General features: G+C 39.7%; 3 protein-coding genes across 9 annotated transcripts in view; all 3 read right to left on the reverse strand.

The window, feature by feature from the left end:
• Positions 1–12,883, reverse strand: part of yrk (Yes-related kinase) — a 30,314-nt gene extending 17,431 nt beyond the window's left edge. Inside the window, exons 1-8 of one of the 5 annotated variants that reach the window (XM_015054170.1) lie at positions 12,346–12,454; positions 10,600–10,729; positions 3,098–3,141; positions 2,506–2,760; positions 2,248–2,350; positions 878–976; positions 592–695; positions 308–457 (exon numbers count right to left, since the gene is read on the reverse strand). In XM_015054170.1, coding sequence (XP_014909656.1) covers positions 308–457; positions 592–695; positions 878–976; positions 2,248–2,350; positions 2,506–2,737 — 688 coding nt within the window. In that variant the 5' untranslated portion in view covers positions 2,738–2,760; positions 3,098–3,141; positions 10,600–10,729; positions 12,346–12,454. Of the gene's footprint in view, positions 1–307; positions 458–591; positions 696–877; positions 977–2,247; positions 2,351–2,505; positions 2,761–3,097; positions 3,142–10,503; positions 10,526–10,599; positions 10,730–12,345; positions 12,455–12,771 lie in introns of those variants that run through there. The other 4 variants (XM_015054171.1, XM_015054173.1, XM_015054169.1 and 1 more) reach the window with 4 other exon arrangements.
• A 1,115-nt stretch (positions 12,884–13,998) lies between these two features.
• Positions 13,999–22,641, reverse strand: sesn2 (sestrin 2). 2 transcript variants are annotated; one of them, XM_015054164.1, is made up of 12 exons: positions 22,353–22,641; positions 21,845–22,253; positions 20,713–20,778; positions 19,386–19,574; positions 18,372–18,554; positions 17,185–17,403; positions 16,946–17,084; positions 16,745–16,860; positions 15,650–15,733; positions 15,056–15,162; positions 14,824–14,968; positions 13,999–14,556 (listed from the first exon to the last, which is right to left on the reverse strand). In XM_015054164.1, the coding sequence occupies exons 2-12, from the start codon at positions 22,184–22,186 to the stop codon at positions 14,470–14,472; spliced, it is 1,677 nt and encodes a 558-aa protein (XP_014909650.1). In that variant the 5' UTR covers positions 22,187–22,253; positions 22,353–22,641; the 3' UTR covers positions 13,999–14,469. The 2 variants fall into 2 exon arrangements, with proteins under 2 accessions (XP_014909650.1, XP_014909651.1); XM_015054165.1 differs by lacking the exons at positions 21,845–22,253; positions 22,353–22,641 and adding an exon at positions 21,353–21,510.
• Positions 22,642–24,257: 1,616 nt separating this feature from the next.
• Positions 24,258–27,048, reverse strand: part of LOC106960825 (cartilage matrix protein-like) — a 12,180-nt gene continuing 9,389 nt past the window's right edge. The window contains exons 5-10 of one of the 2 annotated variants that reach the window (XM_015054166.1): positions 26,368–26,490; positions 26,102–26,277; positions 25,786–26,017; positions 25,550–25,696; positions 25,382–25,462; positions 24,258–24,594 (exon numbers count right to left, since the gene is read on the reverse strand). In XM_015054166.1, the coding sequence (XP_014909652.1) occupies positions 24,545–24,594; positions 25,382–25,462; positions 25,550–25,696; positions 25,786–26,017; positions 26,102–26,277; positions 26,368–26,490 (809 nt within the window). In that variant the 3' untranslated portion in view covers positions 24,258–24,544. Of the gene's footprint in view, positions 24,597–25,381; positions 25,463–25,549; positions 25,697–25,785; positions 26,018–26,101; positions 26,278–26,367; positions 26,491–27,048 lie in introns of both variants that reach the window. The other variant, XM_015054167.1, reaches the window with a different exon arrangement.

Here is a 27,048-nt window from a genome sequence, read left to right on the forward strand (position 1 = left end):
AGTACTTTCTCCACCACTGGAATCCACCTATCTGCGTGGTTCTACTGCAAGGCATCTTTGCACGTGACCGTTTATAATACTCATACATTCCTACACAGCACCGCCACTAAAGCACACCGAAGGTCATGGCAGTAATTTAACAATATCTATGTGAAAAAGTTCAAGGTTTACGCTAAAGACTTGCAAATAATGAATTAAACATCAACTGAAGTGATATTTCAGTATGACGACACCGAAAGAGGAGCTTTGAAAGCTGGCAGGCGATCAGGAAGGAGGAGGATGAATTTGTGAACTGCTGGCGTGTTACCTGTGTAGTGCTCTACCAGCTGCTGAACAGTGTCAAACTGTGACCTCGTGGTGATGTAGTAGCCACCGTTGTCTAGTTTGCGGATCTTGTAATGCTTGACATGATCTCCCTTGTTGTCGTCCCAGTCCCGGATGGACAGTGAGTAAGCACCTGTGTGAGAGAAATGCGAAAGGCTACGTGAAGGGGAGGTTGGCTGACGTGAAAGAGTCGAAAGCTTTGATTGTTTTTAGAGTCTCTTTAAAGAGATAGCGCATATAGACGTGTTGAATGTTTCTTCTCCTCACCTTTGGTGGTCTCACTCTCTCGTATGAGGAAAGTTCCCCTCTGGTTGCCCTGAGCCAGCAGCTGTCTCTCCGCATCCTTCCTTCCCATCTTCCCAAAATACCACCTGTCACCACGAGAGCGCCACACAGGTGATTGGAATAACATCACACATCACTTGACCTCTGCTTTCAGACTACATGTCAATCACTAAGGGAGTTTTAAGTGTTGGCTTAAAGCGCAGCACACACAGAAAAACAAACAAACAGTCAATGTTGTGCGTGTTTTAGTTTATTGGTGCAAACTCACTCTTCAGCCTGTATGGAGTCAACAGGAGCTACGTAGTTGGAGGGGATGTAACCTGATTTGCCGGTGTTCAACGAGCGGGCTTCCCACCAGTCACCCTCCCTGTAACCAAAGACAATTTATTAAAAAAAAGAAAAAAGATATTGCTGGATAAGAAATAAACAGCATTGGTCAAATGTCAACATCATGTAAATTGATTTTGGATTTCCTGAGCAGAACAAAATGTTTTTCAATAACAAAGGCTGGTCGACGTGCCCTGCAGCCGCCGCGACCGCAGATGTTTTTTTAATCAGTGACATTTATTCACAATGGGAGGAATTTAATGCATACAAAAACAGTCAAATGACTTTGTTTAACGCATTGAACATGGATCAATTTAGCCTTCACAGAACTCCATACGCTGTCAGCTCTTAGAGAAATTCTTATCTGTTGCTGCGGTCCTTTCGTGTAGCGTCTGCAGACATTGAAACGCTGCTTATGTTGCTTCCTAAAAATATTCACCTATCTTGACCTTTTTTCTACCGTTTGCCACTTTACAATCAAAGGAGTAACTCAGATGTTTATGACCATTCTTAGCAAATGCAAATATTAACAATATTAACAATATAACAGGATGTAAGTGATATGCATTTGTATTGTAGAACCACCTTCTTCTGCAGCCATGCCTGTAAGAAACGTCCAGAATTTTTTTTTTGTCCATTTTTTAAAGCAAAGTAAGCTCAAGCTCCATCAGATCGGATGAACCAATTCCCAAGTCCAGTCCTAAATTAGATTTTAACTAGGCTTCTCTAAGACATGAAAACATTTTTTGAGCCCCAGTTTCAGTTCCTTTAACGTATCGTTAACGTAACGTAATGTATCATAAAGTCATCCAACTCACCATCATCGGTTTTCACAGGCGGCTATGATGGTATTTAACACTGACATCCTTGTCACTCACTGAAAAGATTTTTTTTGGATTGCACAAAAATCAGCTGTCTTATCAACAGATTCTCCCACATAAGCTGTTTGTCTCCACAGCTGTTGGTTTCTCTAACAATCCTCTCAGGCCTTTGCAGAACAGCGGGACTTTTCATTACACACAGACTCTCATGTTTACTCATTAGGTGACTCCTGAAAGCAATCGGTTTGATTTTATTCAGAGGTTTCAGAGTATCGGGGGGTTGAATACAGATGGAAACCACAAATCTATAAAGAAATAACTTTATGTATCCTTTTTCTTCCACTTTATAATTTTACTCAACGTGAGCTGGACTGTCTCATACAAACCCCATTAAGACACCCCAAAGTTTCTGGCTGCAACATGAAAAGTGTGGAAAACGTTGAAGGTGTGTGAATACGTATTTTTCCAAGTGCGTGTTATCGTAACTCACGTGTTGTTGATGATCTGGAATTTTTCCCCTTTCATGAAAGTGAGGTCATCTTCGGTGCGAGCGTCGTAGTCATACAGAGCTACAAAGAGAGTGACTCCGCCACCTGCAGCAAAAAACAAAACGCATCCATCCGCCACTTCACTCCCGTTCTTCAAATATTTGTGCTGGTGCAAATCAGAAAACAGACATCGCACGACAGAGAACTCATCAAAGGAGGATTAGTACTTTAACGTTTTAAATTGGAGATGGTTTGCCTACCCATGCCTCCAGGCCGAGGGTGCGCATTGGTGCTGGGGAATGCAGAAGGGGATGGGAAGGGCTTGTTGAAGTCTGGGATGGCCTGAGTGGGGTCCGGACAGTAGCGTCCCTGGGACAAACCTCCAGACAGGCCATCTGCATTGTTCGCAGACAGATCGGTAACATCTACTGTTCCTGATGTTGCTCCTAATGATTTGGCTGACTTTTTCTGCTTGCAACAGGCACACCCCATAATAACCGGAACGGCAACAGCGTCTGTGAATGCAAAGAAGATGATTTATTCTTTCTTTCTTTGTAACTTTTTTTTCACTTTTAAAATAATTGTTTTCTTCAGGAGGGTAAAAAAAAATAGAAAAGAACTTGTGTCTCATCACTGCAGTTGAATTAATTTCTGGGCGCTGATGTGTACCGAAAGCAACTCAGATTACTGACACACATTGATCAAAATAACCACAGAGAACTACAGAGAGAGAAGTCACTAACTTTAAACAAACAAAAAAAAAAAACTTCCCTTAAACGGTAGGAGGTGCAGGAGATGGAGAGTGAGGAATTAATTGTGGGGTAGGAAGGAGAAGTTCACTTTTTTCCTCACCTGATGTCTTCCTCTGTCAGATCATCTGTCAATCACCATCGCCACTGGAAAGAAAAAGAGAGGGGAGGAGTTGAGTGACGGGGGGGCTAGTGGGGTAGAGCGGGGCAAAGCGGGGATGACGGGCAGAGAACTGAAGAAAGGGAACTGTAGGACCGAATATGAGAAAAAAGGCTTAGGAGCAGTAAAGCGTGAGGCAGTTGTGAGCAGAGAAGTTAGACAAAAAAAAAAAAAAAAAAACAGACAGCTTGAGATAAGGTTTGACAGAGAGAGAGATGTGAGGTTAGCCACTTCCCTTTTTGCTTTGGCGTTTCAAGAGAGGCTATTAACTTATTCTTTCGGTCAACAGCTGTGCACACATGTACATGTGCGTGTGGACGCTTAAGAGTTTGTGGCGTAACAAGCTTTGACATGTCATCAGAGGAGCAAAGGGTAATGGACATAAAGCGGCTCGGCCGTGAAGGTGCGTAATGGCTTTGACAAAGATCATTGTGTCAATCCCGACTTCCAGTTTTGAGAAAACCACACCGTTTCGGCAGACTGCACAATCACAAAGCAAATAAAAAGCTAACGCAAACACAAAGAGGAAGAAACGTACAGTAAAAACTGTCAAATGTTTTATTTGCAAGCAGAACAACGAGGGCTATAAACATAAGCTGTTCTGGTTAGTGGCGGTGCTTTAAAAATATTGCAGGTTCGCATTAAGTAATATTTAAAAGATAAGAGTGTTTGCATTTGACTGCCAGCTGTTGGTTACTGAGCTTAAACTGCATCGATAAGAAGCCATTAGTGAAAAATATTCTACAATCTACATGAAGTATCAGTTGCTTAAAAGGACTAAAGCTGATCAGCTGCTTTCATCGCATGAACTGACTTTACATGGTTTTAATAAAAATAGATTAATACATGCAAACTGCTTTGCAGTGATGGGGAATTCCTGCTCTTCTTATCATTTGACTCAGCTCAGCAGAAATAAAATGTATTTTTCAAATCCCATTTAGTATCACTTCAAGGTTTTGTCAAATTTGTCAAATTCAGCAAAAAAAAAAAAAACATGTTACCCAATTATTAGTATGAGGGCAAATGGGAATTCTAAAAATTGTTAGGTAAAAAGCAGAACGACTTGCGTCTCATGTTTTTTTAACAACATACTCTTTGCTGCTTTAGAAGAAATTTCTAATGATGTCAACCTTTTTGTTTTAGGGGATCTTATTACTGAGTAGATTAAAGAGCTTGGCTAAAAACAGAATGCTGCAGAGAGAAACATGAGAAGAGATGCTACATTAAAGCTTTTTTATTATTATTATTATTATGTCTTGTTTTTCTACTTAATGTTAATGTCAGTTTTTATCCAACGATATACATTATGCAGTGGTGAGAAGAAAAAAAAAACATAATAGATTTGCTCTGTTTTTGCTTTTTAGTCTGGCTTAAATGTTCATCAAACAAATTTTAGATTCAACAAATATAACCAGACTTACTACAAAAAGCTCTTTTCTCAATTTTATCTCATTATTAAACATTATATAAACCAGTCTGTCCATATGTGAACATTTATTAGCCCCTAAAACCAATAACTGTAACTTTGGCTGCCAACAAGCATTACAGCCAACTGGAGATTAATCTTTTATATCTTTGCAGAAGTGTTTGACTTCAGCCACACTGGAGGAACTTCAAGCATGAAGACCCACAGAGACCTTGTGGAAAGTCTTGCTACAATATTTCAACCAGATACAACTTTGACTAGGCCACACCGAGACATTCCTGCTTTTACAGCAATTTCACATATAGGGTTAGTTCGATACCATTCTCTCCTTAATACACAAAATCATACTTTGAAAACTACACTTACTCATGTTATCTGTCTGATTTTAAAGTGTATTTTGATCACAATCACTTTTGTAATATATATATATCCCTGCACTTTTTTTAATTATATTTTTAAAATGCAGAAGCCCAGAAAAAGCTAAATCATTTGATTGCACAATTTATAGAGTTAACTTGTCAAGACCTGTTGGAGTCAAATGAACTGGGTCTTTCACAACACTGTGAGCCTTCAGCTATTCTAATATGGATATAATTAAGAGAAGCAACTGTAAAGACGAGATAATCTGTTTCTGTGTTGGAATATTTTTATTAAAGCTCAATTGGCTGTCTTCTAGATTGAGCAAGACAGTGTAAAAGATCATTAAAGTATCATCAAGTCAGAACCTTGAAGACCACCAATAAAATCCTAATCTCAACCCTGTAATGAAGCACCAAAGCAAAAGCCATGTTAAATGCTTGCTCTTTCTTGTTCCTGTAAAAGATGACAAGAGGATAAGAATTGTTCTGCTCGGTTATGAAATGTTACTCTTAAAAATAAAAATAAAAAGCGTGTTTCATCAGATTATGCATGAGGAGGCTTGAAGGCCTAAGCTGCTATGAAGAAACACAGAAAACCAGACGTAGTCTAAAAACTAAAGCGGCACCACCCATCACAAATATTATTACAGTAACGCTGTTTTAAAATTACAGTTGCTAAGTTACAAGAGGCATGTCTGTCAAGAACCCCACTGCAGGCTTGCTAGGAGCAGACAGCCTCACTAACTAATGTCGCTGACATCAAGAAGATTTCAAAGTTAAACACAAATTTAGCTGGTGGTTGTTCTACGTTTTTGTGCAAGTCTGTTAAAAAAAAACATTACTCTGACTGTAAAAATAGCCATGTTACCACATTTGAAAAGAGTTGGTCTAAGATGTGTTGATATCTTGATACTATGAAACTGTGGTGTCTTTACTCAGGTGTTTCTTTTTTGTACTTTTCAGAAATATTTCACGTCTCCAAGACAACACAATTTAAAAAGAAATCTTTTGAAACCCCTTAACTTTCACTTTGGCTTCTGGAAACTGTACAGAAGCAGACAAACAAAAACACGCAAGATTTTTGGAATGGCATCTTTTGGTACGAAAAATAATCATCAGAAAGTGTCTGTTTTGATATGTTAGCATTGACAAAATCAAGACAAAGATGCATGTTCTCCATTCACATAAGAGCCTAAAAAAAAGCATTAACACCTATTATTTTTTAATTTTTTATTTTTTTTCACATCACAACCACAAACCAGAAGGTATTTTTGTGGTTGTTTCTGCAGCTTGTCTCATGTCATAGAGGGAAGACAGCAAACATGAGATCAAACCTAAGCTTTTTTTTGCCGATGTGTCAGAGTGCGGTGGCAGACAAACAGCGGACACACCGTACTCACAATGAAACATGCTGGTGGCAGCATCATGCTACGGGATCCTTTTCTTCGCCAGAGACAAGCTTGTCAGAGTTGATGGGAAGATTAAGAATGCCAGGACTGTGCAGAAGACTCGAGACTTTCACATATAAATCCATTCAAAATACTTTCAAGTTTGAGATTGTAATGTGACAAAATGTGAAAAAAGCTTAAGAGGTGTGAATACATTTACAAGAAAATAAGCAGGACTTTTGTATGTATGGTCTGTTTTAAAACGTGTAGTCTATATTTGGAAGTTATAAAAAGCTGGCCCAAAAGATCATCGCCCAGACAAATGCAGGTTTTAATTTAGAAGTGATTACTTTTGGCTGAGCTCACACACATAAATCAGGATAATATCTGCAGATCGCTCTGAGATTCTAACCTGCAACCTTTCAAGATGGCTAACCTTCCAGGCTGCAGCCACCCCACCTACTCAGGAATGCACAGGAAGTCACAAAATGAGAACAATACAAGTTATGGCAGAGAAGGAAGAGAAATCATTCATTACTTTCATTGTGACAAAATGGCAACTTGCAGGTTTACTCGTTCCCCTCTAAAAGCCCTCGACGTTCTTACAGAACTTCACAGCAACAGTGGCTGTTTCGGGGCGATGTAATGCAGCAGAAAATACAGCAGCAAATTCACACACACAAACATTCTCTCACTATCAGACCGGCCATCGTGAGAGTTACAGGAAGCTAGCCCTGTTAGGGTTTCCTGTCCACCCTTCTGATGGCTCCCCCCTTTTCCTGGAAACCGAGGCCAGAGTCCATCCACATACACACCCAGAGCAGCTGCAGAGCCGCAAAAACACCAAAAGCTCACACTTTCCTTTCTGTTGCTGCTCTACACTCTGTGCTACAGCACCTTTCACGTTCTCTACATCCACTCCTCAGATGCTGTTACTGAGTGAAGCAAGGAAAGTAGAAGTGATATGGGGCGTCACCGAGGCCATTTTGATTTAACTAGCCTTCCTTTGCCCTTTTATGTTCAGTTGTCACTCTTCCTGCCCTTTTGGGACTGGCAGGTGACCACAAACAGGTATGAAATAATAAAGCAGTCGCAATCACACATATACTGGGAAGTGTTTTATCGGTCATTATTCCCTGTTAGGTTCCCGTTAACTAGATAATCCTGTCATTGCTTTGTTTTCCACCCTCTGCACACAGAAGCTGTACTAAATTTACAACTGGTGTGATTGAAGCTGATTTGTGGGTTCCAGATAGAAAAAGAAAGAAAAAAAAAAAAAACGTTTCCCTGTGATCGGAAATTCTCACTTGCTCAGAGCAGCTCACCTTAATATGTTTAATAATCACTGAAGTTCAGGTTGCAAGCTTTCAAAGTCATAACATGTACGAGGGTTAAGAGTATGAGAGTGTGTGGGCGTTCTGTGGTGTTGGTGATGAGTGGTAAAGTGGGGGGTTGCACAGTTAATCTCCTATAAACATCACACTTAGTCTGACAGTCTGAGCTCACACTGCTTGGTAATTACATATGACAACAATGAGATACAGTGCAGGGGGGATAGCTTTTACTACAAACTTTGACTTTTAAAGAGGAAATATAGCACTCAGAAGGTGCATTAGTGCTTCCCTCTCCCCCTGGTATACATTGAGGGTGAAGTTAATGGTGGAGCAATCGCTGTTTTTCGGTTATGCCCCTGCGCAAAACGGCCCCTCTTCATGTTTGGGACTTGAATAAGCACAGATTCAACCTCCTGTTGTGGACTGGTCGATAAATGTCATAGTAGATTTTTATAGCAGCACACTAATACAAAGTAATAATTAGACTACGCTGTGAAACAAACCTTGCTTCCTCTGTTGGAGGAGAAGTGCGATGCTCGTTTCTGATAAGTCTGGCTGCACCACTGCTAATATTCACCAGGCATCAAAGAACTTTACTCAAGCTTCACATGTGAGCTTTTTCGTGGGCTGTCGTCTCACCTAAATACCTGCGCTCGTGTTTTGTCTGTTTGAAGTCAGACACAGTTTCCCAGCTGGCTGACCATGAAATGCTTCAGCGGAAATACCAAAAACGTTGACTGTATAAATGGTGAGCTCTCCAGAAGCGGAGAGCCATGCAGAGCTCTCCGTTGCTCTGCATGGTCGTGCTCCGGAGTTAAAGTTGTAATAAACTTTTACTGTAAAAGTCAGAATCACAGATAGTTGCAGCAGATGCATGTTTGATTTTTTATTTCATAAAGCAACTTTTCAAATATAGCAGCAAGAAAAAGAGAGAGAATATTAAGACACGTTTGGTGTATTAGACATTAGAGGCAGCGCAATAATGCTCATGCTGTACATAGGTATATTATTTATTATTAATGCTTCACACAATGAACTTGCGCATTCATTTCTGCTCAATTGGTAACAAGAGAACAACATTTTTGTTGGTTTCTGAATCAGAGTGGGCTTAATGAAGACCGATATCTCTGTCCAGGGATACCTGATTTTTAAGAAATGGATCATTATCAGATTCTTGTAAAACGTGTTGATTTTACTTTTTGAATTAAACTTGTTTTATTTATCAGGCCAGTGGGACCGTTCCTCTTGAAGAATGGAACTGTGCATGATCAAGTGCCAACTTTGCATGATTTGGTAAATTATGATAATTTAATGCAAAGTTGGCACTTTTAATGGACTTTCAATGCAACTTTTAGAGTAACTTTGCATTAAAAGTGTCATTACTTACTGAATGACACTTCATGACAACTGTCATAAACATTCAAAAAGACTTCTTTATGTTCATGACAGGTGTTATGTCATGTTTATGACAGTGTCATGTCAGTCTTATGCACACCCCTTCAAATAAAGTGTGACCAAAGACTGTAGTTTTAAAACTGTTTAACTTTCATGTTAGTTTCAACACTACGACCATCTTTATTTTCTGCAACCCAAATATTTCCAAAATTGCAAACTTGCATTTCTTGTAAATGGGGTATATGATAGCTTCTTTCAGACAGCTGACCAGCAGGGGTCAGCAACAAAATGGGAGAATGGCAACATTATGCTACTCTATGCTTCAAATAGAGAAAGCAAAAGTCTCACGTTTTTTTCATCAACTCATAAAAAAACAACTTAAACCATCAGTGCAGGTGTCTTCGGTTTGACATCCAACATTTCCTGCCTGGTAACCGCCAATAAAGGCCACTAATGCAAAAAAAAAAAAAAAAAAAAAAAAATCTAAAAAAAGAAAAAAGGTAAAGATCAGAGTGATGACTAGAAGGCCTTCCAGATCAAATAAAGTGTCAAAGTACAAGTGCAAGCATGTAAACTACTGGGCAGTAATTACCAGAAGGGCACGAATGCTGTATTGTTAAAATACAATTTTTTCATCGATTGTTAAGAAGGCTATAAATATCTTTCAACATTTTGTTTCATGAATTATCAATAAAAACGGACAGCTTTTTTTAAAATTTATGTTCTTTTCTACTTTACATTATGATCATGTGAAATATATGTACAATATATATGTGTGTGTGCATGTGCGTGCAAAGGAAAGGAAAAAGTGTTTCATAACTTTCAAAGTGCATATTATATCATTTCTAGGCAGGATAGAACAGTTCTGTTCGAAATGATGTTTTAGATTATTAGGTGCAATACGTCTTCAGCTAAAACTGTAAAAAAAACTTTTTAAGTTCTCACTGCAAAGCAGATACATCTTCATAAATGTCAAGAAAAAGCTTTATTTTCTTAGATGTTTACACTCTGGGCAACACAGAGAGCCACCTAATCTCAAATAACTGGACATGTAATAGGTACTGGAAGGTAAATCGTTTTGCCCATATCTACTGGCAATCAGACCCAATCTCCATCTTTGATGCAGAAGTTCATAAAAAGGGTACTGAAGAAGAGCTGTGGAAATGTCACTTTCCACTTCAGCGCTCGAGTACGTTTCAGCATACTGCTGGATTTGTCCAGTTCAAACAATGTACGGAAGCAACAAAACTTTGACCTAGAAACTACTACCAAGCATTCTGTGCATTCTTCTAAAAAATCACAATAACTTCAACCCCTCCATCAACACCGTCACTCCCGCAAACATCCATATCCAAGTGACACACCCTTTCCTGCTGAGTGGACTGCAGATAAGCTGCTCCCAGAGGGAAAATTCACCGCAGTCAAACACACACACACACACACACACACGCTCGATCCTAAATCTGTCCTATTTTACCGATTTCTCCTTAAAGACGGCAGCCATTGCTTTTGCCACCCCGTCCTCTTGGTCTATTATTTTTACCTTTTTGTGGTCGGACCTTTCTTTCTAACTCCGCACCGTGAGCAGGAAACTCGACAGGATGCAGAATGCGAGTGGGGCAGGAATGATAGGACAATGGGAAGCAAGCTGTCACTGAACCCTCTCGCACACACTGCAACAGAGGGGAGAGGGAGACGGAGTTAGAGGGGGAACAGTGGAAAAGTAAGGCGTCTCAGCCATCGGGACGTCCTGTTTCTACATGATGTCATCACATCCTTGAGATACAGAGGCCAGACCCGGATTGTTGTTTGTAACTCTCAGAGGTTTCCCCTGTTTTCTACACGTTGGAGGGTCGAGACTTTGTCCAACAAGAGGAAGCTGACTGCCTTGTGTCATGTTCAGCTCTTATGCAGGTGTTTAGGACTATGGCAATGTGCAATTCTAATTCTTCCTACAGCAGAGAATATACACAAGTCCCTTTCCTTCCTGCCTCTATGTAGCTCCAGGGCTATAGACAGGAACTGACCTCGTAAAGAAACAGGAAGTGAAGGAGTCCGGCCTAACAGTGGTTTTACCCATCAAAACTCTCACAATTTCTTCATCGCCCTTAAACTTTTTAAAGTTGTGAAACCTATATTTTCAGAGATTACAAAAAAAAAAACTACAAGGATTAGCAACCTGCCCAAGCTTAATGTTAAAACCATAAAAACATTTTTTGATAGATGGCTATGTTGAGGAAACAGGCAGCCCAGCCTTTTCCTCTAGGTGGTTTCCTGCAGGCATGTACTATGAATAATCTACTAAAGGAATATCTAACACACTGACAGAAATAAGATCTAGCTGGAAAATTTTAGGAATATGTACCCATCACAAATCCAAACAATATATAATTTGGTATGCTTTAAGGCAGTTGTTAGGTGCCAATGGAGCCATTTTTACCATTCTGCCAGATATTTGCCGGGAAATTGAGACTGTCTGGCAACTTTTGTGAGCCAAAAAAGCAAATTTGCTGTCTTATAGACAGCTCACTGACGGTGTGCAGCAACAGACAGAGAAGGAGCTGGGCCGTGTTGGGTTATACTTTATAAAGACAGGGAAAAGTCTTGCCACTTATCATAGAAACAGCAACTTTTTAAGATCAGCGTCTGGACTAAATGACGGACATTCATCAAGGACAACAACAACAAAAAAAGATTAACACAAGCAAATGAAATACTGAAGAAATAAATACTACATCTCTTGAAAGTCTGTGCTTCAATTAATTCCCTTCAGGGCGAAAGCTTGAGAGGAGACATTGCCAACCCTCTTGATGGCAACACAGGTTATGACAAAACTCTTTAAAGTAAATTCCACTGTTTTGACATTGCAGCATGATTTCTAAACATCCTCTGTGGTAGGACATCTGTCCATCATGGAGAGAGCGAGAACAAGGCCATAACCGCACTTCATCAACTTCTCGTAGGCAAGTGCAGCTGAACTTCCCTTTATTTAGCAGACAGAAAGCCGCTTCTTATCAGCTTTCACGTATGTCATCAGAAATTCGACAAATTGATAAGTCAGAAAAGCAGCGTTAAAATATAATTGGGCTGCTTGGGATATACAGTCTATACAGGGGTTTGTCTGGTTATGTTGTCATTTAAATACTTTAATGTGTGTCTTTTTTGACACACAAGAACCTTTGAACACTTCAAGAATAGATGTAACTTTCTTTCTTTCTTTCTTTCTTTTCTTTGCAATGGAGTTTACATTACAGAAATAAGTCACTGAATTAGCTCAATGTGTACATACCAGAGAAAGAAGCGGACGTTCAAGCGGTGAATCCAGGTGTGGGTGGCTGGAGAAGAGTCGCGCGCTGCTTCAGAGAGCAAAATGAGTGAGGAAAAAAAGGAGCGGGCGTGCACTAAAAGGACCAGCCCAGAGGGCGGCGCGCGTGGAGTGGACCCGTGGACACTTCATTCAGCGGAAACAGTGACTTTTAACGCAAATTCCAACGAAAGCGGTTATCTGTGTCGAAGGAGAGACGTAACGCACCTGAATTAACTATTAGCGTCAGCAGACACGCCTGAAAATTGTACACCGGATCTGGAAGAGGAATGACTTCAATATGACGGCGATTTTTAGATAAATAAACCTAATTCAGACCACAGTTTTAACTTTCAAAAAAAAGAAAAGAAAGAAAACAAGGTCTGCCTTTACTTTTAACAAGTAACTTACATTTCACTTAAAAGCTGACAGCCGCGCTGAATCAGCCTCGGTTCCTGGGTGATGTGCAGTTGCAGCTCAGATGTGACACTTTGACCGAGTGGTGCGAAAGACAGGAAGAAGACTGAAGGAAATGTGTGACATCCGCGTCAAAAACTATATGCATGCATGAAAAATTAACGTAACTTCTTAGTGTACGGTACCTTTCTTGACTTTTTGAGCTTCCACTAATATTTCAACTGTGGCAAAATTGACCTCTGGTAACTATAGCATAGATGCACATTCACGATTAACTGTGGCCTTTGGTTTACATCCGCTAAACAAGTTAATGTAAGGAAGCTTGCTACCATCTTGTGGTGTAAAAGTGGTACGACATGTACCACGACACGTACCAATGTAGAAAAAACTTTTTGTTCAGATTTGTAACATCTTAAATAAGTCAAAATCCTATTATTTTCAAGTCTATTTTTCGAGTTGATCAATTTCAGTTCAGTTTGTCATAACGGAAGTGGGTAAAATGGGAAGCCCAGCCCATTGCCTCAACTTGTTAGAGTAGCAGGAATACCTCTGAAAGCATGTGGCAACAGTCGGAGCGACCAATTCCATTTTAACACAGAAACATCCAGCTGAATCAGGTTCCCAGTAACCTTAAAATATTGTGGACATTTGAGCTTAAAACACCTGACCTTGGCGGGTTAAATCAGAGCCAGTCCAAAGCACAACTGAGGGTCCCAGATCATTTTCATCTTCTACTCGGTCGGTACTACAGAACATCTGAACTCTAGAACCACAAGATTTCTAAAAATATAGATTTTAATATTCTTAAAATACATAAATTGTTAGTTGAGCTGTGGTGCCTGGTGATATTTTGAAAAGCCCTTTTATCAAATTCGACATATTTCAAAAAGCAAAAGTGGATTTCACCAAATAGATTCTTTAAAGATCAGTTTGTGATTAAAGATAACTTTTACTTTTTGCCAATATTAAAAACAACTGCCAATGTTTTGGCATCTAAGCAGAAGTACAGGTGTGGTTTAAACTAATCGTCTAGATGTTGTGGCAAACCAATGATAAAAGATGTAATCCATTTTCAGAAAAATCTCATTTCTATCCTTTAAGTTATAGTAAGGGAAATATTATAACTCATTTCCATATTCAATTTACTTTTTTCACAAAATAAATGCCCAGACTTTTCCAGACTTCAAAACCAAGACAGAGAGAGAAAAAAAGTCAAAAACATTTCACCATTAACAAAGTAACTTTATTGCTTATAAAAATACAAGATATTTTAAGTTTCAGCTTCGCCTTGTTGTACCTACAAACAGTAACTAGAGGCTGGTTGATTTTTGCTGAGAAGAGTGTTAATTAAACATCAAAAATAAACATTTTTCTTTCCGATCAATGATTTACTAATGCAGTAACAAACTGACCTGACATAACCAGGAGTGTAGCGTGTAGCTTTTACAGGTGTGTGCAAGATAAATCAGCTCAACGCTCAAGGCTCCATTGGGGATTTCCATCCTGACATACGCAGTGCAAAAATAGGTAACTTTTTTTTTTTTTTTTAAATACATCCACATTACAAAGCAGCATCAAAAACATTTAACACTGAAACATACGATATGAATTCGCAAACATTCACTGTAGTGTGTGAGAATAAGTTTTTCATCATAGCTGGCTCAGCATCTGCAGGGAAGGTGTGCAACAAAGTCATTTAATGTAGGCAGTAATGGATCTCAAAGTGTATAGAAGAGCAGCCTGCAGCCGGGCTTCCATCACGATTAGGTTGGCGTGAACCTGCAGGAAAAAAAGGGGGGAAAAAAACAAAACAAAAAAACTAAATGCCATGTCATCTACCTCTGGGTAAAAGGGTGAAACATTTTCAACCCCCTGTCTGTAAAGCGTCGTTTTCTGATGACATTTAAAAGAGACGGAAACGACGGTAAAAGTCTGAAATGCCAGTGATTCATTCTTTGTTGAGAAGATACCAGAGAGGAGTTGAAATGTCAAGTGATTTGCGATGACAGAGGTCAGGCTAAGGTGTGTGTCTGAACCAGTCCGTACCTTTTCGGAGTGTCTGAAGTGTCTCCAGAAGGCGTGGTAAATGCGCGCAGTGGTCTGCTCGGGGTGACAGGCCATGGTTTTAACAAAGACCTTCAGAGAGCGCTCCAGTAAAACATTGACGCTGCCGTAGTCGTAATCGTCGTACCTGCAGACGCAGAAAAGACTTAAGACGGCGGGGAATACGGCGGACATTTTGTTTAGGCGGTGTGAGAGTAGAGTGTGCTACACCAACCGTATGCCGTAGAGGCAGTGGATGTAGTTCCACAGAGCTTTCCTCAGAGTGTAAGTGTCTACGTCTTCATGCATGGCCATCCTGTTGTAAGTCAAGTTGCTCACGACCTGCAAAGTTGCATCACCATCGTCAACTTAAACAAGCTTTTGTATGTTTTTACACACAAACGGATCACGATTTTAAATATATTTTAAAAGTATTCATATAATCTGCTGAACTAATCATCCTTGCGAAAGTTAACCAATAGGACTGTATGCATTTTTATTTCAAGCGTGTGTAGTCCCTGCAAATCCCTGAAACAAGAATTGAAAGACATTTGTTCTGCAAATTTACAACTGTGATACCCGACAAAGAGGAAGTTAAGAGTCCCAGCAAATGGTCAAACAAAAACTACTGCCCACTGTCTTGTTTCAGGTGTCTTAAAGTTATTTTTAATGACAAAGTAACCTTTTAGATTTTAGTTCTTTATCAGTTAAGGAAATCAGGTCAAAGGCAGTGTGCTCCTGAATCTACAAGTGATTCATATAGAGTGCCTTTTTGCTCTTGGGTCATTTTCATCCTCATTGCTTTTTAAGAGATTAAAGGGAAAAGTACCTGAAATTCCTCATCCAGGAACTGACCCATGTCGGGAAGCAGCCTCTGCACCAAAGAGAATCCGTGATCTTCCCATGAATAATCCTGCAGATCAGATGTTGAGATTTTTAAGATCATCATAGGAACAAATGAGATGCACAAACAAATCAGCTAATAACTGATATTAGTGATTTTACTCTGGAAAGGCCATGATCGGTGATTGACAGTGGTGAGGAAGTTGTTACCGAGTGAAGACTCGACTGGAGGCCTACAACTAACGATTATTATTGTAATCGATTATTCTATCAATTATTCTGATGATTAACATGATTTTAAGAAACAGCACATTTCTGCAGATTTTTCATTTATCCACTTTAGTGTTCATTTTATACAGTATTGGAACTACAATAAGAGATGCAAATAAGTAATTCAATTCATTTTTCTAAATAAGACATTTTTGCACAAAATGCAATAACATAGCATTCCTTTAGTGTTCGATTGGTCATTTGCACCAAAAGATGCATCTGAAGCTAAAACATATTTCTATTTATTCATTGAACCTTTATTTAAACTGGTAAGTTATTAATAACGCATCCTTATTTACAATAATGATTAACATCGGCATGTGAAAAGCTGAGCCCTTTCTGCTCGACTTGGCGACAACACAGTGTAAGGCTGATCTGGTGGGGGGTTTTTTTGTTTTGCTTTTTCATTTAACGGACTAATAACTGGGTAGCAAAAGGTGCTTAAAAGGCTTTTATTTTTGTACTGGATCTGCACCAGCTGAAGCTAAATCTGCCACATGTTCTAGGCAGAACATATTTACAGACATTTTGCATTCATCTTAAATGCAAAATGTATTTTTGCACCGTTTTGCCTTTATCACTGATCTGACTATGTGTTTTGAGCAAATGGCCTTTTTTAGTCTGTATACTCCAATGAATCAATTACTATACAAGTTGACAACTGCTCATTAATCAATTCATCACGACTGATTTGACTGATTGTTCCAGCCCTGCTCGACGTTTTCCTTTAGAAAAAAATTCGACAACTTTTGTGTTTACAGTTAAAATGTAACATTTAGAAAATATTTGAACAGATAAAACTGTGAACTACCTGTGCTCTCATGGTGGATGGGGACTGTTCTCCTCTGGGGGCAAAGTCCTCATATCTGAACTCAGGTTCCTCCACTAGACCCAACACCAGCTCAGGTGGAGCTCCTCTTACCACCGCTGAACAAACGCAGTCAGAGAAGTCGAGTCAGCAAATATCCAAGCGGCCGACGGAGTGGCCGGCGGTAAACGGGCGTATTTTTACCAGTTGGTATACTCTCGCTCCTCTGCCTTTCAAACCGAGTAACCATCTCCTCCTGCGTGCACTCCTCCTCCTCCTGCTGCTGCTGCAGCTCCACCATTCTCTTCATCAGTACCTCCACCTCCACCGCTCCGTCCACCAGCTGCAACCCGTCGAAATTATGATGTTTGTACGCACACACAACCGACGTGAACCAAGCCGCTTTTGTTAAAGACTGGTGATGGGAAATGACTGCGACTCACCTCCGGCCTGCTGTCCTCATGAGCCGGGCTGTGAGGGCTGCGAGGAATGTGGCTGGGCGACGGAGGGTGGAAGGCGTAGCCCCCGATGTGGTCCGGTTCTGGGTTTAACCCACAGCCCCACACGAAGGAGCAGAGCGAGTGAGTGTGTGCCATCAGAATCACGGCATGGATCAGTTCAGCCAGGGACCAACGCGGCTCTGCCCCAGCACACACCAGCTCCTGCAAAGGTTGGTAAGAAAAAGCTCCATAAATACTTTTGTTGGGTTAGAAATGAAGAGATATGGGTAAATGATATGCTCATCAAATAAACCAAAACATTTCGAGACTATTTTAAGGACGATGGCCACAGTTTGGAAAACTGGTAACGTTAGTATACCCTCGATTAATAAAGTTGAACATGAAACAGGCTCAGTTTTCTCACCAAAGCCAACCTGAAAATCCATCATGGCTGCCTAAAATTGGTGACAACTGCAGTAAAATTATTTGTTTGGTCTTCTGAAATTCACATCTCATTAAATCTTTCACACAAAGCACCGTTAGGCCTGTTACAACAACAAATTTTGCTTGATTATAAATTGTCCCAGAAATTATTGTGATAAACGATATTGTTGTTTTGATTCCATTTTCAAATAATATATTGATAATGGCATAATAATGCAAGTTCACCCTCCCAATGAACAATAAGCTTAAATTTTTGGGCAGGAAACTTCACACGGGAACTGGAAGACATTTTAAATATTCAAAAGAAAACACTCCAAAATCAAGAAATAAACCCTCCACAAAACTGAAACCATGAATAAAAATGGATTATGAAGTCTCTAAACAAAAACCGCCTTTCAAAAAATATGAATCGTCAAAATGGAAATTATCGAGCTTATTTTAATTTATCGTGCAGTTAATTGATTATTTGCTCTTTGCGGCAGGCTCAAGTACTATACATCCTCCTTTTATGAAAACGTTGGCAAGATTTGACTTTCTGCTGAGAAAAATGTAGCATTTCAGAGTAGCTATGGCTGCCTAATGCAAGAATGCAGTTTCCAAAATATTTCACCGGGCGAGTCACCGAGGAGGTGAGTTTGGATGCAAATCAGAAATCTGCTATTAACTATTACTATTAACTAAAAGTGTCAAAACATAAAGTTGACTTCAGACAGGAAGTGAGTGGGCGAGCAGCCGACGTGTCTGACCTGGATGTGCTGCTGTGTGATGAGCCAGGGTCGGTGTGCCAGCAGCTTGTTAAGGGTATGGAGGCTGCGGAGTTTGACGGGCGCGTGCTTGATGCCGCTGAGCCAGCTCTTGTCCCCTCCAGCCTCCAGGAAAGCCTTGCTGTGCTGCTGCACCATGTACGAACAGTGGTGTCGGGCTGCAGCCTGAAAGACACCAGGAAGCCAAACTAAAAATAAACACGCCAGTATTTCCTCTGAAAACACGGCCTTATATTTGAGGTGCGCATCAAAGTCAAACAATGACATCAGGCGTTTTGTGGCTATAAATAACAGTTAACCTGTGGGGCAGGTGGAGCAGTTGGTTTAATAAATGAGAAACAAGTCGCCACATCATTATGAGAAAGCAAGTTGGCAAACCTGTTGGTGACTTGTTATGGCAGCTTAAGATCCCTCAAAAACACTACAAATGTGTTTTTGTTTTTCCTTTGAGTTTTCTGTGGTGGGCGTTACTGCAGTTAAGTTAGGTTTAACAACACTGCTATTAAATGTTTCACAATAATTCGATATAGTCATAATTGGAAACGGCCTTATGGAAAATAGTTTGCTAAAAACAACTCCATGAGAGAAAGGCAGGTAAATTAAAATACATCTCCAAAGCTAATGTCGAGGTCCATGTACTTTTGCTTTTTATAGAAATAATTCTAAGCAAATACCTTCGCATTACATTTTAAGTGTAAGCTCTCTTTCGTTGGATTTCTTTTTGTTGTATAATTTTAACAAAATTATTGCAGAAATGTGAACTTCTGTATTTACACAAACAAAAGCAATATCAACATATACCTCTAAACACAACAAACCTGGTGAAAAATAACATTAAAATAAAAATCTTAAGTTATAACCTCAGGGAAATATGTTCGTGCAACATATTAAGTGGCAGGTCTGTTGTATTATTTCTGAACAGAGTGAGCTCATAATTATATTAACTGATCTTTTTTCTTTTTCCAGATAAATAATAATTCGAAGAGATTTTCTTACCATTACGGAAACGTAATGTCTCCAGTCACGGGGCAGAGGGCCGTCCAGTTCAAACAAAGCATGCTGGGTCCTCAAGAAGCAGCTCAGATAAGACGGGTGGAGCGCCATGACCATGGTGAGATGATCGACTCGACCCAGCGAAAGAAAAGACTCGACCAGGATGTCCTGGTTTAGCCCCTCTATCAACAACTGAAAAACAAAAAGATTCCAGTTCAAACCTCGTCAAGGAAATGTTTACTTTTTCCTACTGTTAGATAATGTGGCTTTATTAAAGAATCCAAAATTTCATCTGAATATTTTAAATAACATCTAGCTAATGACGCAATCATTTCTGTTGCAGAAACGAAGCTTCATGAGTCACATTTGACAGGAGCTTTGGCAACCAAACGCCAGTATTGCATCTTTTACAGGCTAATGCAGCTCGTACGGTAATGTTGCATCAGAAACGATGGCCCCACCGTTTCTGAGCCTCTCTCTTTACCCGGCCGTTTAGTCATAAAAACATAAAATGTCTGAGCCTTAAAGATAGGAAATCTAAAGAAGAAAAACAAGTACCACGTATATCGTCACTTTATCAGACAGTATATGTACATATTCATTGGATATAAATGTTATTCCCTGCAAACAAAAGGTAGAAAAGTAATTTCTGTGATTTGTTGAAAACTTAGAAGCCTTAAGCATAAAGCGCTCGTCTGACAGAACACGATCAATGCCAGGCCGAATGCATGTAAATATGATTTGAATCTTCATTTTCATTATATGCATCAAAATTAGTTTAGATTTATTTATGCTCTTTTTTCAGCCGAATAAAGAAAAGATGAGGGTTTGGAACAAATCTGACAAGAATGAATATGGACATTTTTGTAATTTCTTAATGTTCTGACGGCTTTAAAACTCCCAGTGATTTTAAATGCAAGAGAAAAAAACAACAACAAAAAAACGAAAACTTGACTCAACAGTTCAGACCTCAAAGAAAGTTGAAAATCAGTCCATATTGTTCTGCACAAAGTTGCTTGATATCTGGTATCCTGTCTTTGAATTTGCATCATTAGACATTAACAATGTGCAAACACGCAACAACATTATTGGCAAACTGTAGAATTAACTACAATCAAGCAGAAAACCCCTTATAGAGGAGGTGATAAGTTGGTCTTAATCCAGCAAAGTAGCAACTGCATTAATAGTGCTATAAACCAAGGAGGAAAAACTAATATCACGCTTTAATGGTAGTTTAGTGAATAGTGAGACAGCAAATTGTTCCAATTAACCAAATCTTAACACTTAAAGCTTTATGTGAACCTCGTCAGAAATCTCTGCAGCTACATACCTCTTTTGCAGGAATGAAAGCACTTGGACCAGAAGCCAAGGCTCGAGGTACTTCAATCCCCTCCTCCTGGAAATAAAGAATAACGCATTTCTGTCAAATAATCTGATAATTATTCTAATGGAAGAAAAATGACAACCTTCTTCATTTTAGCAGCACAGCACACAAATAAATAAGGTTATAATGTTATTTTTAGAGCTTAACCAGAAGCCTGCTGCTCCTGAAAAAAAGAATACAAACTTAAATTAAAAAATAAAAACGGCCAATTCCCATAAATAAAGGACGATATGTCATTTTGCTTCAAGTAGAATTACATTACAAACAGCTGATTATTGGTTATGTATTGTCAACCTTTGTCCTGCTAGTCCCAGATCCAGAAAGTCTTGGATCTGGGTTAAACCATGGTTCAACTGTTCAACCATAAAAATCACGTATTTACCGTTTAACGAACATTTTTCTACATTTTCAGCACAAACCATACTTTGGTAAAACAATAAATAAGTAAAAATAACCGCATGAAATCTAAAACCCACCCCATCAGACTGCAGCAGCCGAACTGTAATTGGACACCTGTTTCATAACAAGCAGTTCTTAAAAAAAAAAAAGGGAAAAAAAAAGGCAAATTGCAAGTCAAAAAACTCACCGACATCTGAACACGAGAGATAAATACTTAAAGTGAAGCTCCTGGTTGCTTCTAGCAACATGAGTTGGGTTTTTAAAAAAATGGTAGAAATGCGTCAAGCCGGTGTGACTGTTACTTTACAGCGCTGCTTTGGGACTAGGGGGTGTGCCTGCATGCTACATGTTTTTCAGGGCATAGGGGGGAGGCGTGTCCGGCCTGCTTGTTTTGCTCACAGCAGCAGGAGCTTGCATCACCTTCACCTCAGTGTCTGACGAAATATCCCGCAGTCTGGAGGTAATCAGGATCACTTCCAGCTGATAAATGATTATCAAGTCCAAGTTTATGGTGACTGCGTGGGCTACTCCTTCGCTCTAGAGTTCTTACAAATAAAAGCCGTGCAGAACCCAACTTATAAGCTGTTCTTATTTACAGAATAGCAACATCATTGAGCTCCAGGTTCTGTTGTTGCAGTATGAAGCACACAAAAAATGCTTTTGAACAGCCCAACATTACCTGTGCAATACACAGCAGCTCGGTGGCTCTCATCCGAACCTCCTGAAGGGGACACGACCTGGACAGTCGGAGTAGATGAAGAAGCGTCTCTTTGCTGAGCCGAGCCGAACCGGTCCGGTCCAATTCTAAACACACTAGAATCTTCTCGCTCAGCTTCTCCAGAGCCGTGGCCCGCTCATCTTTGTCCCTGCTGCACAGCCGAGCTAAGCTCTTCGTCGTCGGGCAGATTTCGGACTCTGAATCGGAGTGGTGACGAGATGAGCTCCCGGAGCCTGACACCTGCCTTGGGTTGTCTTCTCCATAAGCCTTGAAGGTGAAGCTTGGTATGGAACCGCTGGCCATGTCCTGGTACCTCCCTGCTACACCTGGGCTGAGCTGAGGTTACCTGTTGTTCTCAAGCTAGCTCAACCTAAAGTAAAGGTAACTCTGAGGTAGTTTGAATCAAACATTAGTTTACGTCAACGTCAGATACTTGAACAATGTTATCGCTCACTCCTTATAAACTCACACAGAGATGAATGTGCAGCCAGAGCCTCTTATAGCCTCCCCCTGTCCTTCCTTCTTCATACCCGGCTGCCTGAATGAGTAGCTTCCGGTTAGCTCGCTAAACTAGCTAGTAGCGTCGGCTAGCGAACGGCGTTAACGACGCTTTTAAAAGCGGAATACTCGTTTATGTTTAAACACGGGGGTGAGGTATCCAGCTCTTGACAGAAATACACATTTAATACAACGTATGATGATTTACTCTAATTAAATTGAAAGAGCCAAGAAACTTTCTGATATTCCTGGCTGTTTGTGTTCAGATGTTGGAGACCGTTTTGTGACGTCACTGTGGTGAAACCTTTCATAAATACTTAATTTCTTAGTTTAACACTCTACAAAGCTTTAGATAATACCCAACTAAATATTTTTTAGCTTATGGAAAGGCATAGAAGTTGTGTATTTAAACAATTTAACTTTTTTACTTGGTTATGTCATATCTCTTATAAACTTACTTTCACTTCTAGACTGCTCTCCGATTCAGTTTAAATTACATTCAAAAATCAATTTACCTGATTTTATCCAATTTTCTTCCAAAAGTTTTTGTAAATGCTGATGGCTGTGGACAGAAAGGCTATCCAGAAGCTGTCTGTGTTACAGTGAATCTGAAGTAGCCTCTGAATGAAGACAGGTCATGATTCTGGAGTTACTTGACTGATTTTTAGTGAAGCACAGCGTTTTCTTCTGTTTGTCTCTTTTCACTAAAATGTTTCAGATATTTAAGCTAAATATCATGAATAGCGCTGTTCAAATAAGATGGTTTCTTCATGAAATAGCATTACAGAAAACTCTAAGCATCTTCTTTAGAGACTAATATTTAACAATGGCTTGTCTTCAGTCAGCGGCTTCTTCGGGCCGTTGTAATACAGACTGCTCCTACTTCCTGCCCACAACCATCAGCATCTATACAACAGCTCTGAAGAAACTTGGATGAGTCACATTTAACTTCCTTTTGGGATTATTAAACTATTTTTAGCCAAACTGAATTGAACTGACATGAATTGCATTTAATCTTGGGGGGCTAAGATACAACAGAACTCTTCTTGTGACAACCTTTTTTGCTTTATAGTTTCATATTACTTTATTTTGTGTCAAATCAGTTGCATTGTATTCTCTTCAGTCATTCATGCAGCCAATTTGCTCATTTTTGCCCCAATCCAGAGGTTCAATTAACATTTTTAAATGATCTTTCAATATTAAATAATAAAATAAAGTCATGGCTTAAAAGTTTTTGCTGCTGGATTTCTGTTAAGCTCTACGTTCATCTTTTCATTTGTTCTTTCATAAAGGCATTTCACTATCAGAGTTTTGTGAATCCTTTCATTAAAGCGGGAAATCAGCTAAGTGTTCTGTTTTGTTTTCATACAGATCTTTGCCCCTCGAGAAGCACTTTAGCACTTAAAGACTATTATCCAAATTTATAGTGCAATTAAGCTAAGCTGCAGCAGGTAACCCAAAGACATCCAGCATTTTTGGTCCTCATGAGCCCACTACATATTTTAAAACCACACACTGCAGCAATATTAATTTAACCTGTTTTATACTACAATAATCTGAAACTACGTTGAACAGTGTGTATTTGTGCTTTGTTTCACAACTTTTTCTGACCCATAAAGACCACAACCTTGTTAACTTCCTGAATCACCTTTATTTAGCAAAATAAACATCACCTTTGTATTCTTCCTGTCAGACATAAATCTTGTATTAATTTACCGGTATATGTATAAAGCCGCCTTTTAAATAGGAAGACAAGAGAAGAAAAGAGAGGCAGGTAGCAAAAAGTAAAAACAGAGAAGCAAAGGTGATGAAGCTGCATCATTTGACTTGGCAGAGGTCGTTTCCGGCAGTGACAAAGAAAAAAAAAAACATTTAGTTAACCATCACCGTTTCCCTATGAGGGAAGACTTTTATTAGCACACAGGCCGGCTTTGGAGAGCAACCTACAGAGAACATGCACATATAAAGGCTTGTTCCCCCCATGGTAATCCTGTGTCCCAGGAGAGTTGGAGAAAAATCAGTGATAGATTTGGCAAGAGTTGATTGGAAGAATTTGGAGAGTTCAGCGCACAAGCAGAAGTTTGGATTCATATACTTGAGTATTTTACTGAACGCAACATGGTGAGTGTGCAGAGCCATAAGAGAGGAGTTGCATGGGAGTCTTCAAACAATTTTGTTCTCCAGCAAGGCAATCCTCTTCGACATACTCTCTAGTAAGATGTTGTTAAGGGCAGAAACAGAGACAGTCAATAACACAGACATCTGACTCATTATTACAATCATTAATTATTCCCAATAGGAGTAGGAGTGATGTCAGACTATTAAGTGAGAGAGTATGTTTTGTAAAACAGGGTTTTAGTATTTTGAAACAAAGGCAACATGATTATGGAGCTCACACACTGTCTTTAGCATCTGACATTAGAGATTAGCACTGTTATAGCACAGCTAGCTTCTTTTAAAGAACAGTTATGAGCATTACCTGAAGGCAGAAAACTCTTGCCTAAACTTGGAGACTTCCAAAAGGCCACCAAATCCACTATGGTTGATGCCAAACAGATATTGAAATTTCAAAAGGATAAAACTGCAACTTTGTTGTAATATGTTCCGCCTTCCTGTTATCCACCGATAGCGTTGCACTCTCGTACTCTCTCTTACAGCCTGAATGTAAAGCAAACATGTTTCAACATGACACTACAGTTGCTTACATATCTCTGCTTCCTCTGACTTTATTATTATTATTGAGATATTTATTATCAAATACCTCACTCCAAAATGAAAATTGCTCAGTTACATTCTCCTTTCCTCTGTAACAGCTACCACACTAAAGATTATTGACGTTATTACAATCCAATAGTACTTGGTACGTTCCATTCACTAATGGGAAAAAGACAAGATTTTTGGTTTTCCAACAAACAGTGAAATTCTTGGTGCATTGCTACTAAAAAGTGTTCCCAAACACACAACACAGATTTTTCCACTCTCAATCACCATAAAGGATATATTTTTTGTTTAGTGCTTGTAGGGCATCCTCTACTTTCTTCTGGAATTTTACAAGACTGTCGCACTCACAAGGGTCCTCACCTGTGGGATTAAAGTACAGGGTTAATCTTTGCTTTTCTTGTAATATAAATACTTGTTCAGCTTGTCTTTTTTGGTAACTATCATTACATTTGTTAATTTGTAGCTTCTTGGCAATCTCGCTCATTGCCTTGAAGTCAGCTGTGTAGAAGTAATGATCTCCAATTGGCTCAGAGGCAATCTGTTTTAGCTCACTCTCCAATGCATTGCCCACTCCAACAGCGTACATCTCCAAACCTGTGAAGCACAAACACAGTCTAGCATTACTTTTCACTTCACCTTTCAACCCCAATATATTAAGTAGATTTCTTTTTCCTCTGTCTTACCAAGGTTCTTTGCCTTCTTAGCCGCATCTCCAATGTAGTCCTGGCTGCGTCCATCGGTAAACACAATGGCGACTTTTTGCACTCCAGGCCGGGCACCCTGAGCGATGTTAAAGACATTATCAGCCGTGTGGTGTAGAGCCAGGCCTGTCATGGTTCCCCTCTCCATGTAGTCCATCTTCTTCACAGCCTCTTTCAGTGCTTTCTTGTTGTTGTATTGGCCCAGGGGAAACTCCTGTGTGTTAACAAAAGTAGAATCTCGAAATGAGAGGGAAATTAATGGCTTGTGGCAACACTGAGAGTGAAAACTGAAGCTTACCGTTTTGACAGTGCTGGAGTACTGCACAAGACCAACATGAGCATTTTTTTCAGAGACTTCCAGTTTGTCAATGATCTGGTTGATCCACTTCTTGACCAGTTCAAAATTCTCGGGACGCACACTTTTTGAGCCATCAATCACAAATACTGCATCTATCGCAGCATTGCCGCAAGGTGCTAATAGCAGAAAATACATCGAAAGGATAATCTTAATCGAATTGTAGTTATATTAAGCTGGCACAAATGCGTTCAGACACACACACTCACCACTGCAAGTGCGACCATCGTTGTTTAAGGTAAAGCCATCTTTGCAGGCACACTTGTATGATCCTGGGGTGCTGATGCATACCTGTTGACAGTCGTGATCCCCAGTGGCACACAGATCTGACACTGTGTGTGTGTGTGTGTGTGTGTGTGCACAGAACACAGTGCACACATCACCATACAGAAAGGTGCAAGCACACACACGGGAGTTGTTGATTAGGGTTAGGAGGTAAAAAAAAAAAAAAAACTATGTCAGTTTGAATTTCAGCAAGCCTTTTAATGATCCACTGCAATCTGCAGTCATTCAAAAGGGATATTACGCTTTGTGGATTTGTTCTTAAGCAAGGTTTTGAAGAGTGTCCATGAGTAGTCAATGTCTTTACTGCAAGAGACACCAGAGTGGTTTCTTATGGATAGCCCAAAATATTGCAAGATGGTCTTTGCCATATGTACCGTATTTTCCGTACTATAAGATGCACCGGCTTATAAAGCGCAACTTCAATAAATGACCTATTTTAAAACGTTTTTCATATATTAGGCGCACTGCATTATAAGGCGCATAGAATAGATGCTACAGTAGAGGCTGGAGTTACGTTATGCATCCACTAGATGGAGCTTTACTCAAGGATGAATGTCTAAAGCAACTTTGTTGACATAAAGCAGGGGTGTCAAACTCAATTTCAC

Source organism: Poecilia latipinna, unplaced genomic scaffold (assembly GCF_001443285.1).
Source record: "Poecilia latipinna isolate Pla-1442-1.1 unplaced genomic scaffold, P_latipinna-1.0 Scaffold1232, whole genome shotgun sequence".
Taxonomy (NCBI): domain Eukaryota; kingdom Metazoa; phylum Chordata; class Actinopteri; order Cyprinodontiformes; family Poeciliidae; genus Poecilia; species Poecilia latipinna.

Bases quoted from the DNA above. Each gene is read 5' to 3' on its own strand.
- sesn2 (XM_015054164.1), bottom strand. From the start codon at position 22,186: ATGGCCAGCGGTTCCATACCAAGCTTCACCTTCAAGGCTTATGGAGAA. The intron at 20,779-21,844 runs GTAATGTTGGGC...CTTTATTTCCAG, and splicing joins AGCTGCTGTGTATTGCACAG to GAGGAGGGGATTGAAGTACC. The intron at 17,404-18,371 runs GTCAGACACGTC...CAACCTTTGCAG, and splicing joins TCACACAGCAGCACATCCAG to GAGCTGGTGTGTGCTGGGGC.